The sequence below is a fragment of the Mastigoproctus giganteus genome, chromosome 10 (genome assembly GCF_048544385.1).
Source record: "Mastigoproctus giganteus isolate SK-2022 chromosome 10, ASM4854438v1, whole genome shotgun sequence".
Classification (NCBI taxonomy): domain Eukaryota; kingdom Metazoa; phylum Arthropoda; class Arachnida; order Uropygi; family Thelyphonidae; genus Mastigoproctus; species Mastigoproctus giganteus.
The window spans coordinates 33,729,245-33,744,984 of NC_143584.1; the positions used below are offsets into that span (position 1 = coordinate 33,729,245).

Genomic DNA, 15,740 nt, shown 5'->3' on the forward strand with positions numbered 1-15,740 from the left:
ATGCGATAAAAAAAAAAAAGAAAAGGTCTAACCAAAAGAGGAATTCTTAGCAATTGTAGTTTACTTTTACTGACTTTTTCATTCTGGACTTCCCTAGCACGAAATCTATCCGCATGGGAAAGTGGGACAATATCTCAACAGCAATAACAATAATAAAAGATTCGAATATCATCAGAATGCAATAAATGCCAATTTTTTTTATCCCTTGTAAAATGGTGCTTCGAGTGACCTCAGTTCCGTTAGCAGTTGAATAGGCCTTGCGGCATAGCTGAAAATTCGAGTCAGTAACCCAGGCTTAAATAGGTGAAATCTGCAGGAAATTGTCAATGTCTGGATGCTCTACTTCCGGTAGATATAATGCCTGACTTCCCGTAAAGCGAATGAACCTGTTAGACTATGCGTGATCAAACTTATGTTCACAGATACGAAGGAAAACGGGCAACAAAATGACGGGAAAGGGAAAGAACAAATCAAAAAAATGGAATAGAAAAAGAAAGCCTTTTTTCACGGTAGACGCGTAAAATATTCTAGCTTATGTAAAAACACAAGACTGTTCCAATTTACTTTCAACGTTTTAGAGAAGAGACTTACCTGAAACTGCGCACTGATTTTCTAGATAATCTCGGTTGCTACCCTTTATCTCCCTAAATCCCTGAGGTTGCGTACGCCTGTCTTCCTTGCTTAAACGACATATCCTTAAAACTTCGTCATAATCGGCTGACCTGCAAATGAACTTCATCTCTGTAAGACACAGCTTGGAACATTCAACTTTTGTCTGCACATTTTGGACCTCCTTTTCGACGAAGCCGTGTAAATATGCGTCTTTGACCCTTTCAAATGCCCACAGCAGATCCCTACATAAGTTGTCAAACGCAGTCTTTTGAACTGAAAAATGTTTTTATAAAAAAATACGTACAATGAAGAGAAAAACTTTGAATTCTTTAAAACAATTAATATTCCAATAATTAGTTATGAAAAATAAAGGTCTTACCTCCATTAAAACAAATCTTCTCGTAGTAGTTTGTATTTCTGGTAGGCAAAATGCCTTCGCGTCTGCCTACTGAGTTGATGGCGTAGGAACTGCATCTGAAAGCTGCGTAATCTAAGGAGAAGGAGTAACACGTGCTCTGCTGCTTGCACAAGTTAATACAGTCTCTGGTTAATGCCTGATCTTGCTGCTGAAGTAACACAGAAGATGCAACCGCGGGCAATAGAGATGCACCCGTTGTCTTTTCAAAGGATTCCATACCACCAAAACAATTTTGTCCTAGAATAACACAAAGAATTGCAAAAAGGTTAGGAACGGTTAATCTCAATTTCTATTCTGTGTTACCATTCATTTTAATAATGGCGAAATGATACGAAATCTTGATTAATGAATTCATGTTACCATTAGAATGTGGATGAAAACAACTGTTAGAAGGAGTTTAAAAAAGTTCAATTTTAACCGTCCAATCAGATCCTCAACTACTTCTGCAACGAGAAATAACCACTTAGGAAGTACGCAAAGTAACGTTTGAAACTCTGGATATTAATCGTATAACAAAATCGTAATTAACCTTTCACAATGTATCAATTCGAAGAAGGAAATTAAACTTTGCACTTGACTTATGCACATGTATTTGGCGCATTTAAGATTTGTCTGTTTCTGAGAGCAAACCATGATTAAATAGAATTTTATTGCTTTTTTTAAGTTAGAGAAGAAAAAAATAAATAAAAATCAATTGAAAATAGTAATGTGGCTGAAAATATTCAGTAAGTTCTTTGATGAAAATCCATAACATGTAATTTATATTGAAGTATTACTGTATGGTTCAAAGGGCTCATCGTTAGTGAGTGGTATTGACAAACGTTCGAAATGAAAGTTCTCTTTGTGATAAATGTACGTATCGTTCGGAATAAAGAACACTGTATTGTTATCAGAGAGGCAAATGAAACCTTTTTATTACTTTTATAACTTCATATTTTATTTCCATTCCGAATTTTAAAAGGGGAAATATATAAGGAAGATATTGAATAGACAGAAAATACTCAAACATTTCTTTTCCCATAGTTACTACCAATCAAACTGTGATTCAAATATCAGCTAGATTTAAGGTGACCAGCTTTTGGTTTGCCAAAAGCATGACAAAAAGCGAAAACTTTGTTGAAATCGTATTTCCTTTTAAGTAACAATCTCAAGCGCCTTGTATGAGCGCTTGAGATTGCGCTCATACAAGGCGCTATCCTTGTATGAGCGCAATCTCAAATAAGCGGGATGGCAATAAAGTTAACGGTCTGGTGAAATAAAAAGAACATAAAGTGAAGGAGCTCAAAAATGACCATTCAAAATCACTACCTGTTTGAATGCACTTATTACTCCGTTCTAAAAGTTTCTGAAAAGAGTCAGCGAATTGATGTATTGATTAATACAATGCAAAAAGAATAACACGAAGCAATACTTGGCGTTAGTGTTACAGCATATGCTCGAATTTGCATTGCCGAACAGGCTTTGAACTAGGGCTTGCAAACCGCTTAAATCGGTTTTCATATTGAGTTGTTAAAACCGAAACCGAGCTTCTAAAACCGGATTCGAATATTTTCTTAGTTAGCCCTCGAATATAGTTTTTTGTTACGCACATTTTCTTTTGTTTGTCTAGATCGTTCAACTGCTTTATGTTTTAAACATATTTTTATTTTATTTTATTTTATGTTTAGGTACGAATCTCATGGGCAAGTGGCCTAAATCTAGGATGGAATACCTTTTATCTTCCCACCTGTATCATGGCACGATGCAGGTGTACTCATTTACGACTGAGTGAGTCGGAGCGATAGCGTAAAAGAAAATGCTCAACATTTCTCCGTTCCATCTATCTTGTTCGCCAGGCAAATGCTGAATATTGCATCAAATTTCAATCGTAGAAAGTTTTTGCTTCTTTATTCCTATTAAATTTGCAATCAAATGTTCTCCAAAAAGCAGCTTCACCAAATTTAGCTTTTATGTAATTTTGAAAATACAATATAATTGGGGAAAAAAAATTGCAAGTAAATAAATAAAAAATTTCTTTCGTGAAAATTTCGAAACTTGCCTCGTTTAGACTCTTCATTCAGTGCTTGAGGGAGTGACGCATAGTATTGTGCCTTTGTTGTCTTCAATATTTTTATTTAAAATTGTCGGTGATATAAATTCCTACTAATTAATATTTATTACTCTTAATATGTCTAAGATGAAATCAAATGTATGGAATTATTTTGCTCTAAAAAGCAAAGATGAAGCACAATGTTCGAAATGTCAGAAGATAATGAAGTCGTCTGGAGGATCTACATAATCTTTGACGTTGCATTTAAAGAAAATGCATCAGACTGATATTAAACAAGATAACAGTGAACCTCCCTTAAAAATGGTAAGAACATTAGAAAACTTTATCGTTAAAAAATCTATGGAAGAAGAGATTTCAAAATTAGCTGCTTTAGATGGATTTTCTTTTAATTCAATTGCCAAGAGTGAGTCTATACAATCAAGCCTTCACCTTCAGAGAAATAAATACGATAAATTACCACCAGCCTCAGTGAATGGAATTAAAAATATGGTTCTGAATTATTATAAAACTAAGAAAGAAGAACTCATTCAGCATTTCAAAAATTCATTGGTTATGGGTGCACGGTATTCATTGACTCTAGACGAATATACGTCTATACAAAATAAAAGGTATATGAATATAAATGTGCATTCAAAGGACAATCATTGGTCGTTAGGTCTTATTGAGATTAATGGTTTATTTGATAGCAGAAGAACTGAGCAAACTGTGAATGGACACTTGAAGGAATTTGGTTTGAACTTGGATGAGGATATTGTTGCCTGCACCACCGATGGAGCAGCAATGATGATTAAGTTTGGCAAGCAAATTACGCCTAATCATCAACAATGTATAGCCCATTGTATACATCTGTCAGTTATAGATGTACTTTATGAAAAAGCAATCAATTATGCTGCCACAGTCTCTGAGTCTCCCAAAGACAATGAAGAAAATGAAAATAACGAAGAAAGTAGTGATGATGAAGAAGTTGAAGAAAGACAGCAAGGCATGCTTTATCAAACCGACTTTACCGATGAGCTCATTTATTTCTTCAATCCAATGGCCAATATTGCACAAACTATTAACAAAGTCAGAAAAATTTGCAAGCTTTTTCGAAAATCGCCTAACAAAAATGACGTATTACAAAATTTTGTTAAAGCAAAATTTAATGGGAAAGAATATAAACTTATATTAGATTGCAAGACTAGATGGGATAGCACATTCTATATGATTGAGAGATTTTTGAAATTGAAAAATTGCATTCCAAATGGTCTATGTGCAGTACTGTCAACTGAAGCTGTGTCTGACGATGACTGGAAAACACTTGAATTGCTAAGTGAAACTTTGCGACCTGTTGAAATGATTCTGTTCTGAAGGCTATAACCTCAGAAGATACAGACTTACTTAAAGCAGAGTCTTCAATAGAATTTCTGCTTGCTAAGCTTGATACAGCAGAAAACCCATATGCTTTAAAGTTTCACCAAAGCCTTTTGCAGCGTTACAATGCAAGACGAAATTGCCAAACTGTGGCTTTGCTGAGCTATCTACACAACCCCAAAAAATTTACGAAAGAAGATTCAGGTTCAAGAACTTTTGATTTTCCAAGTAAGCAAGTTTTGAAAAAGCATGCTGAAGAGATTTATCAGAGATTATTTTCAAAACATTCCGAAGGAGTCTTAGCGTTGAATGAAGAAATTGAAAATAAACGAACCGTTCTTTTAGAAGAAAACAAAGACTCGTCTAGTTCCGATGTTGGAGATACACTAATGCGATAGTATGTAATAGTGTAATAAAGAGATTAACTGAAGAGCCTTCAAAATATCCGAGTGAATTGGAAATCAGCAAAGAATTTAAACTTTTGGAGGCAACTAGCAGTAGAAGTGAAAAGCTGGAGAAAGTTTATAGAGCACTGCTGACCATTAAACCAACAAGTGTACAATCTGAGAGAGTGTTTTCGATCACTGGTCTCTTTAACACAAAAATAAGGTCAAGCCTATCAGGAAAAATGCTTAATATAGTGTGTTTTTTAAAATATCATTTTCAGAAAAAAGCTGAGCAATAAATAGTAAAGAAATTTCCCCAAGCTATATTTTTTTCACATTATTTTTATTTATTTATTATTGTTATTATAGGGCTTATTATTTTTTTGTTTACTATACGAGAAGATAGTTTTTATTCTTAGGATTTGAATACAATTTGTAATTTTGTATAATCTCAAGCTGGTTACTTTTTTGGAGCATTTTAATTTTTAAAATTTTTTTTTACTATAAGAGGTGATAGATTTTGTTTAAAAGATTTGATTACGATTTGTACAATCTACCCAAGATAAAATAAATACCTGTATTATAAGCTTTTAATTATTTTCCCTAAGTCTGAGAAAATCGGTTTTAAAACCGGTTTTAAGAGTAAACTTCGGTTAAACTCGGTTTTGAAATTTCTCGGTTTTATGCAAGCCCTACTTTGAACTATGTGCATGAATTGACAGATGGACCGAAATATGGGAGGAATGTTGAAGCTGAGGTCATTTTGAAATCGCAGCAGTTCGTGCTGTATCCACCGGTGAAACATAAACTACATTTTTTAAATGTCTCCAAAGAAAATAATAAATGGTTCACCCCGGTTGAACGGCTTGGCCAGGATACTCGTCCTTGCTTTCCTATCCATCGCTCAGGGTTGGCAGTCTCAAAGTAATACGAGCGAAATGTGTTAGGATACCGTCATGCATGGTGAACATGTTTCGTCGAATATTCAAATGACAGTGTCCAGTAACTTTGGCAAGGTGTGCTTCGTAAATGACATAACGCGATTGCAATTGAGTCTATAAGGCAAAACATGGATTATGGACCTATTGCTGTTGATGTCTGGATTGTATTGTATTGGGTTTAAGAAACTTTTAGAATAACTCTAGTTTATCAACGAAGCATTTCCGGACACACATTTATATTTCAATTGTTTTGGCCAATAGAACACACGCTCTAATTTACTGCACCTCCAGGTGCACTCTGTATATAACATAGAGTAGTTAACTCTACAGTACTAAATAACTTTGGCCTTCTTAAATTACACTGATGAGGAAATATCAAAGTTTTAAATCTCCATAAGAAATAGCTTCGGCCTGGTGTATTTTGCTTCAGTTTAATTAAACAGTGAAACTGAGTTGTACCAAAGATTGGACTGTTGCGTATTTCGTCATTCGTAGCAGGTGGAATATATTGGGGGGACTTTCCAAAGAGGCTCCTAAGTGGCCAGAACGTTCTCATTCTGAAGGAAATAAGCGTTCAATCTAGTTGCTGTTGTTGTTATTGGATTTTAGGAGCATTGGCAACTAAGACCACGTTGCTCTGTGTATATTGACTGTAAATTGCATGTGTTCTGAGGTCAATTTTCTGTTTACTGGACGAAAAACCAGAGTTTCCGGAGGAAAAAACCATGGTACCCTTGCCTGAGACCGACTAACTCAGCCACGTTGTGAAAAAGACCAATAAAAATTCCTGCCGTCATTGACAGGAATCGAACTCGGGTATTTTCCACCCGGTGTGAGGAGGACGGCGATCCTACCAACTGTGCTACCCACGAGGGCCAATCTAGTGAAAATTAAACAGCTGTAATAGCTGAGTTAAGAAACATTAAAGGATATTAAAGTTCGAAACATTCGTACAATTCGCGATAGAGTGTGTCAGTATAAACTAATGCTGTTAAGGATATTGATTTGGTTAATAGGTGCAGCAAAATATTTCATTCGGGCCTTGTCTAGAAGCTACACCAGTTACTATTAAAACTCATAATTCATGGTGTGGAGTTATTTTGCCCATAAAATGCAGAACTTTTGTGTTAGGAATCTCAAAGCTTATGGAATCACAGAGGACGAATTTCGCAGGTGAGATTTTCAAGTGTGAACACCGCAAAGAAGTGGGGAAATTTGGGTTGTACAGTGTTCACCAAGAGTTAGGAGATTGCTCTTTAAACACGAGAGGAATTGACTGGCGGAGCCAATTTATTAATAAAAATTTAATAATATTTTATGTAATTATCATCTGTTTCAGGTAATTAGCATTTTACCATACGGCCCACAGATGTTCTTCCATGTTCCAAATGGGTCCCCTCCTTTGGAACATTCTAGAAGCTCTGTATGTGTGCATTACGCCTCGAGAAATTATCAGCATGATTCATTCAGCAATAAACAGGCCTGAGTATTTCAAAGTTTTAAATTCAATAAAAGAGAGGACAGAAGTTTAGCTAAATATATCTGTAGATGAGTCATTTTTAAGGACAATAATGGGCTATTGCTTTCCAGCTGATTTCAATTAGTACGAGTATTTATATTCGGGGATTAGTTAGATACGGAATTACTCCGAACTGTATTGATATTGAACTGCTTGGTGGACATTTATACTTCGGTTCACTGTTTATGTGAATATGCATAAAATAAGCTGTAGAAGCTTATTGGTGCATATGAACTTTTTTTTTTTTTTTTTTTTTTTTTTTTTTTGTGTAGTTGTTGGCGCATCGGCTCCTGTGGCCATAATGCACCTCCCAAGGCGGGATTCGAACCCGCGCCCTTTGGGTTACCAGGCAGGCACTTTACCCACCCGGCTAGCCCGGTCGACACATATGAACTGGGGTTATAATTATTGACTAGATTAAAAAAGGGCTGTTAGGGACTGCGTTCTAGTCCTTTCATCTATTTCATACAGGAGTTCTGTAGATTTATTTCTATGAATATGAATGGTTAAACACATTCTAAGAACTACAAGGCTTTCCTAAATATGCTATGGACAAAGGTCAGTGTCTACCTCTGTAAAATCAGGACGGATTACAGATGAGTCTAAGATGAATTGGTCCAACTTGTTTTGAATATTACTTAGTCACATTCAAAACAATTTCATCTAGAATATGAACTGTTTTTCTTTAAAATCTCACCAATCAAATAAAACTAGAATAGTCATTATAATTTCAGTATTTCATTCTAGGGAGGTCAACCGACACGAAGATTTTAGTTACCATTACGAAAATTCTTAGGGGAAAGGCAACCACAATTACATATGCAGATATTCAAGCCGTGTTTAAAGCTACTTCCATCTCTGTCCACATTAACTTGCTATATGGTTATTATAATATCAGCGAAAATTTGTGGTGGTTCATTCGAATGTTACTGGATAACAGTACAACAGTTGCACAACATGTAAACAATGTCTTCACCAGATCGAAAACCGCCAAGGAAGACTACCCTACTGCACAGGGTGGGCCTCTGCGACAGTTAATGTTTGGTTACTAGTCTCTCACTTGGAAATGTCTGAGTTCAAATCCCATCGGTAACTGGAGGAATTCTTAAAGACCTCTTCAATCGGGGCAAGCTCAGGAGGCGGAGTGGGTTAGATTTTCCCGTGGGTTATATCTGGATTTTTAATCTCACACAACATGCAAATCGGCGACGAACACAGACTTATACATAATATACACAGCACAATATGGCCTAATACTAATATGCTATGTAAGCATGGTGAGTGGTCCGATCCCGAGATCTTTTTTCTGCTGTTCTTTACCCCCCCCCCTTCCTTTGCGATGGGTCACAGTGATATCATTAAGTATGCAGATGATATCAAGATTTTCACTAGCATCAACTCTGAATACATCCTAGATGACACTTATATTAAATCTTTGTATAAGAGCCAAGACCAAGAAGCACATCTTTCCGGATTCGGACTCTGCCTCAGTCCAGAAAAGTTTCAACAGTTGGCATTTTATGTCAAACAAAACTCTACGTGTGCAAATACAATAAGAGTGTTAGCTATCTTACCCCGTCTAGCAGCATACTGAGTTGGAAATAGTGATGGACCATAAGCTATAGATTCTTTCAAGTATTTAGATCACCTCCAAATAAAATATAAACAGTAGTAAAGGTAAACAGTTAAAATAGGAGCACTCTAGACTAGTCTGGCACTACTCACCTTTCACTCTTGGCCACAACATTGACAAAAGGAGTGTCACCCTCAGCAACATCCTCCCTGTACAAAATAAAACAAACATATAAGTATTAATCAACAGAAAAATAACTAGATTACACAAGAAAGATATCAAAAATCAAATGAACAGTACGAATTTGATAAATTAAAATTTTAAAGAATATAAAGGAGCACCCCATGCAAATTCTTGCAAAAAAATAAAATTAAAAAATTTCTCATAATCTGAATGCTAATAGTCTTGTCCATGAAGTCAGCGCTTTCAGAAATTCGAAATAAAAACGACTGATATTTTTGTAGCATAGATAAATGCTGGACAACCATTGTGAATGCATTTCGCTTGAAACTAGCAAAAATCTTTACTTGGCATAGTTAGATTTTCTTAATATTAAACTACATTCACTTGCCAAAAAAATAAGAAATTTTCAGCTATTTATTCAAAATCAAGTAGACTCACCTTTTGCCGAATTACAGCCCGTACACATCATGGATTGGATTCCACTAGGTCAATCTAGCTCCAGATTTGACCTTTCTTCCATCAGAATATGTATTGTGATTGTATAGAGAATTACGAAGCCGAGCTGCCTTTTCCAACATATCCCAGAAATTGTCAACTAGATTCAGATTAAAAGACTTGATTTCCTTTATTTGCACCATTGGTGCAGAAAAACTAATCGGGACTCGTCAGATCACATTATCTTTTTTCCACAGTCCGCAGTCTAGTCTTGGTGTTGGAGTCATTACTCAGTCGAATCTTTCGATTTTTTTATAGAAAGAAGTGGCTTTGGTGTAAGCACAGGACTACTAAATCCCAGATTCTTCAACTTCCACCACATAATTCGCTCTTTCTTTGCCTCAATTCAATATTTCAGTTATTTGGTGCATAGTTTGGGCGGTTGATAGAAGTTGTCCACATTTTGATCGACCCTTAGAGGCGTTTAGACGAAGTCTACAGACTATGGATAGATTTATTCACAGTGCAGTGCTCTGGAGGTGAGGTGACCAGTAGTCCACCTGGGAGGCGGAAAGGACTGCATAGCTAGTAGGTTATGACAGGCGTGCCTACGCAGTGCCTCGGAAGTCGTCGTTTGGCATAATTCGAGATCTGGTATGAATATGGGTAGTCCCATAGATGCGTGCTTGGGGTTTGCCGGCGCTGTATAGTCATCAGTAGGAAGACCTGATAGGACTGTAGTGATGGTATTGTGACCTCTGTGTGTGTGTATGTGTGTGATCTGTCCATTATAGGTATAAATTGTATTACTAAGTTAATTTAATGTTGAAATGTTTTTGAGAGCTTTAATAGTAGTAATCTACCTCCTCGTGGCGGGGCGGAAACTCGTGGGGGAGAGTGATTCCCTGTCTCCACCACGAGGCCAAAAGTCGCTCTGTTACTTGAATAAATCTCATTTATTTTCAGTTAAGATGATCAAGTGGGGGGAGAGTCTTTGTTCATATTTATATAACCAACTGATATGTTCGAGTTAATCATAACTACAAGAAGAATTGTAACTATAAGTTAATCAATGCTATAAGATGAGATTTAGTCGCAAGTATGCGAAAGCATGGGAGGCGACTAAGAATTAAGTCTATTTTTGTCTTTCTTTGCCTAAATTGAATTTTTCAGTCATATGGTGCATAATAGAATTATTCTGACGCACAATTCACTTTAAATTACTGTACTGTTTCTTGGAGTATCGAATTTCTGTCGCATTTCTTCCTTTTTAGAGCTGCATTCTGCTTTCATCTTCAACTCATTCTATACTTTTGAGATGGTTTCTTTCAAGACACCAGTGAGTTCCTTCTTTTTTTTTTTTTTTTTTTTTCAATTGCGGCTCCTGCTAAAAGTATTCAAACAATAGCACTTTTCGGAAAATTCACCTGTCTTCTCCACGACCGGTTCGACTAAGAAGCCCAAAGAAAGCGCACAATATTTATCTGATACCCAGGAATTTGCGATAATACCATATGACGACTTATATTTGCAAACAGTTCGTTTAATTATCCGTTGACGCCAATTACAAAAGGTTTAAAATTTTTTGGCCAGTGAGTGCATTTTCAGGCAAATTTAATTAATCTGTTTTCCTTAAACTTGTGAGAGAGAGGGGTAAAATACTTTAATCAAGAGAATATAGAAATGAAGATAGAAACATTATAATACATATATAAGGATATCTTATTATTAAATAATAAAGAAATCATATTAAATATACCATATAATAATAATGAAAAAAATAAATAAATAGATTAAAATAAGAAAATACAACAAAACAGTACGCAAAAAAGTTAAATGACAACTGTCATAGCTGAGAGGTAAGAATCTGATGTCATCGGACCTGAATTTATAAGGCATACGGGAAATCGCCCAATCGAATTGGGATCAGTGAACCATGAGGATTGTTCGACCACACTGCATGCAAAGCAGTTGATGCTCAAACCTCCCACCAAAATGGAGATATGGGTCATTGGTTCACAGGTGGTGGCTGTGGGCCCCTAGGCCGACGATCACGGATATTCTTCTTCTATTTACTCGATCCTGACCAAACGTTTTCAGGTGGATATCCAAATCTAAAGGATCTGGTCGGTTTACCTGTTTTGTTGGACGAAAAACCGAGTTTCGGGAGGGGGACTTGCTATCTACGCCTAAGATCGACTAACTCAGCAGCCATGGAATGAAAAAAAAAAAAAACCATAACACTTCCTAGTGTCTTTTTCCAGTCGGTGTGAACAGGACAATTTGTTGTTGTTATTTGGTTTTTAGGAGCATTAGCAACTAAGGCCATATTGCTCCGGGAATATGCGGTGGTCATTCCCTGAGCTTTCCGCATCCTACGTATTTGGTGGAGATGGTCTCAAACCCCCGTCTAATCAAGAAGCGTGTGCTAAGCACTGTTGCTCCTTCCCACCTGGCTACGGAGGCGCCAACAGGACAATGATTATAACCATCTATTTCTCCCGATTCCCTCCCTCTCATAGCTGTTCACTGTCAATGAGCGTTAAATTAGGTAAGAGTGGTGGGAAAAATCAAAACGAAGCGAAAGCCTACTTATCTGAGTTGAAATTTTGTATACATCTCCTAGTGGTCAAGAGCGAGAGTGCATAGCACGCGTTCCTTGAGTGGGCCGGGGTTCAAGCCTGTGACTAAATATTTGTATTGACGATTTATTGTAAACTCTACTGACTTGGTTGTCGTGCCGGAGTATAAACAGAAAAATTTATTTATATTGTTAAAATTATACTAGCCATAGCATAAGACGCTTTATTATCTTGTTCATAGATATCCTAAGATTTATTTTTATCTTTTTTTTTTTTGTTTCCTAATTTCTATCGGAATACAGTACTTTAAAACATTTCTGAGCAATAAAAGGAAGGCTCCAGGGGAGACGTTAACGCGCGGATAACACAGAAATACAAAATACTTGTGAAAAAGTATGCATAGTCCCCGGGTGGTGTTCTTCCCCCGTGCTCTATGATGTTTCCTCAGTGCCCCTTCCTTGCTAATCATGATAACTTTACCACCCACACTGACAAAACTAAAATATTGTGTTATTACGAAAGACTCCCAATCTCTTCCTTTAACCACTTAAACACGCAACCAACCGTTACGAGAACGCGAAGATTATATAATTCCATGCTATTGGGTTCTCGACAAACATTGAGAAAACCGCTCAGATTATTTTCATCAAGGTATCATCTGGGAAGAAAAGGTCTGACGCTCTTACTATAACCTCAGTAATAATGTCCTCTGCGCCCTCATCTTTCCAATCCATATCTTTATCACTTGAGTACTGGCTCCTAAAATGGCTAAACAAGGTTGCAGGTCTGCTAATTACAATCTGAAAATTCGTCCTGTTTGCCAACCTAAATTTGCTTCAGTGTTGCCATGATATATAATTTCTAGTAACCTTGTCATCTTTGTTCAGTTACTGTAAGCATGCATTGACTCACAAAATATCTGGGATCTCATTTCCAGTCCTCCTCCATGCAACAGAAGCCATACAAATTACTCCCCATCAGATCGAAACTTCGAAGCATAGCATCTCTGGATTACGTTTCCATTTAATTCCATCGAGGTACTTAAAGAATCATCCACATGAGTAATGATGAAATCTACAGATCTGCCACTCTTGCAGATACTTACCTCATCAAATTATAAGAAATATTCATCAGGAGAAGCAAGCAACAATCCAACCTCAGCTTCATAAATCTAAACGATCTGGTCTACATTGGTCTGATCCTCTTGGGACCAGAATATCACAGTTAACTATATTCATGCACTTTATAGTCACATATATAGATTTACCGCTTTATTAACGATTAGATAACCATGTACTGTATTGTAATAATGTTTTTTTTTTGTTACTTCTTTTTTTTTATGATTACGCTAGTCCATCGTATTTCACATTTTCATATTCTTTGGTTAAATAACCGATTAAGCTTAATACGTTCAGAAAACAAGCAAAACTGTTAATTTAAATTTTAACGCTTTAAAAGTTAACACTCTTAAAAACCGTTAACTTAAAATAATTTAAATTTTAAATTTAAAATAATCATTTAAAATCTTCTGCTTTTAGGCGCGTTCGGGTACATGCATAATGCGCTTATTGTCTTAAATATGTCCGTCCGCATGTAATAACTCGACTCCTACTGGATGGATTTCCATGGAAATTTTATATTTCGCTCTGTTATATAAGCACTCCAAAATTTCATAATTTCATTAAAATTGGACCAACAGAAATCCGGAATTATTATTTATAAATATACATATATATTTTTTTTATTATTATTTTTTTTTCATGCATATCACATAGACTATCCCTATACCATATATTGTAGCTGAAGCACTGGATATTATGTTTGTTGCCATGTGCAAGTTAGAGGAAAGAATGGGCTATGTGGCGGATGCTCAGAAACGAAATTTCTCGGCTCGTGCGCGAAAGTCTTTACTTTTTTTCTCCTTTATATATATTTATATATATATATAAAAAAATGAGTTGTTACTGTGTGCTACGGTTCCTGAAATGTAATGCATTGCGTACAGGCAGTGTTTAGGAATTGGAATTGACCTGCTTAGATAAATACTAATATGTAGTCATGAGTTAATCTGCGATTTCTTATTCAGATTTAAAACCTGTATTCAACAACCTTTACTGAATCGTTTTATTCGTTTTTCCAATATAACCGACATAGCCCTCTTCTCAGCGTTTTAAATATCGGTGACATCTGCTATATGCTAATTTTAAACTGGCAGGAAAAAACTGACATTAAGGTCAATAACCTTGGAAAATGCCAAAAAAAAATGAAAAAAAAAATGCATGAATGTGAACTAACCAATTGTAAAACACTGGGGTCACCAAGATTGCTGGTATCTCTCAAGGACAGTTAGTAGAGGCTGCGGTTGAAATTTATCGAAGGAAATACTGGTCTTTTTAAATCGTGCTACTACCCTTACCATAAAAATTAAAATCTTGTCTCTTGTAATTTTTACTGCTCCCCATGTTTTTAAAAAAAAATGTTTACACGTTTTTTTTTTTATGATTTTAAATAACATTTATAAGCATGGAATTTGTACCAAACAGCAGTTGATTTTTAAAGAATCTACACTGTACTATCGTAGTAATTATACACTAAGCCAATAAAAGCTTTTCGACTACGGCAACAGTACTCGTTCAAAGCCAACATAATTAACCAGATTAGAAAATAATCCACTTGTTAATCTTCTTTGATTCCAGAGTGGAGATCTAACGGAACTGCAGGTTGCAGGTTACAAGCGGAAGAAGGGGCGTTATCTGTGCGATCCGAGGCTACCTTGCATGAGTTACTCGAAATGGATAAATTATATGCGCAGTCCCGCTAGGACCGGACGTGAAGGACCAATGAAGCAAAGGACGAACGGGATATGCAATTAAATTATGGTGACATCACCAGGCTGAGTACAGCAAGTTTACAATGTTAATCACTTAACGGTTTCCATGGTTTTTGTAGCATGCAATATTCATTTGTTTTCGATTTGCCACCGGGAATAAGACCTCTTTATATTCCTGTTTGGGCTTTGACACTTCGGTGTATTTATTTTTTCATGCTTTTATTTTTGTTCATTTCTTGTGGCATCGGATTTTAATGAGTTCAGCTTATAACACATTGCCAAACAACATTACTGAATAATAATGACATATGGAAATGACAGTCGGAAATGGGAGCAGATTGTGGGTGGATTAGATGTGACACTTCATGATGTGAAGCTTCATGATTGTCTATTGGAGGCTATTAATATATGTTGGCTTCCCAAGAGTCATATCTCTCATCCTGTATTGTATCCTTGACCTTAAGGATGCAATAATGGATTTGATATCAGCATATTTTGAACATTTACTTTTTTTTGTTGAAGCACCCATACAAAGTCCCTTAGTCGTGCATGCAGGGAGTTGGTAGACAGTGAATTAGCAATTGGCCTTAATGGACAGATGCGTCTATTGCTGGTAAAAGTACAGTAGTTTGAAACATATGATGACAGACTCCATTTTTGGTCCACTGCTGAATGGCCGTAGCTTGCTTGTTCACAGTTATGTGCATCGGATGTTAAAATCTGAAAGATTCCTCAAAACTATGTGATTTATTACTTACTGGGTCCCACGTATGGCTGCCTTAAAAAATAAGTTGTTAAACACTACCGTTGCCGTAGGGCTTACAGAGTACTGCATAAAAGCAGTAGGAACTGAATTAG

General features: G+C 36.1%; 1 protein-coding gene across 1 annotated transcript in view; it reads right to left on the minus strand.

The window, feature by feature from the left end:
• LOC150078961 (uncharacterized) overlaps positions 1 to 15,740 on the minus strand; it is a 66,210-nt gene that overhangs the window by 30,207 nt on the left and 20,263 nt on the right. Inside the window, exons 2-4 of the mRNA XM_090382903.1 lie at positions 9,005 to 9,061; positions 992 to 1,267; positions 592 to 885 (exon numbers count right to left, since the gene is read on the minus strand). Of these exons, the coding sequence (XP_090239029.1) occupies positions 592 to 885; positions 992 to 1,267; positions 9,005 to 9,061 (627 nt within the window). The remainder of the gene's footprint in view (positions 1 to 591; positions 886 to 991; positions 1,268 to 9,004; positions 9,062 to 15,740) is intronic.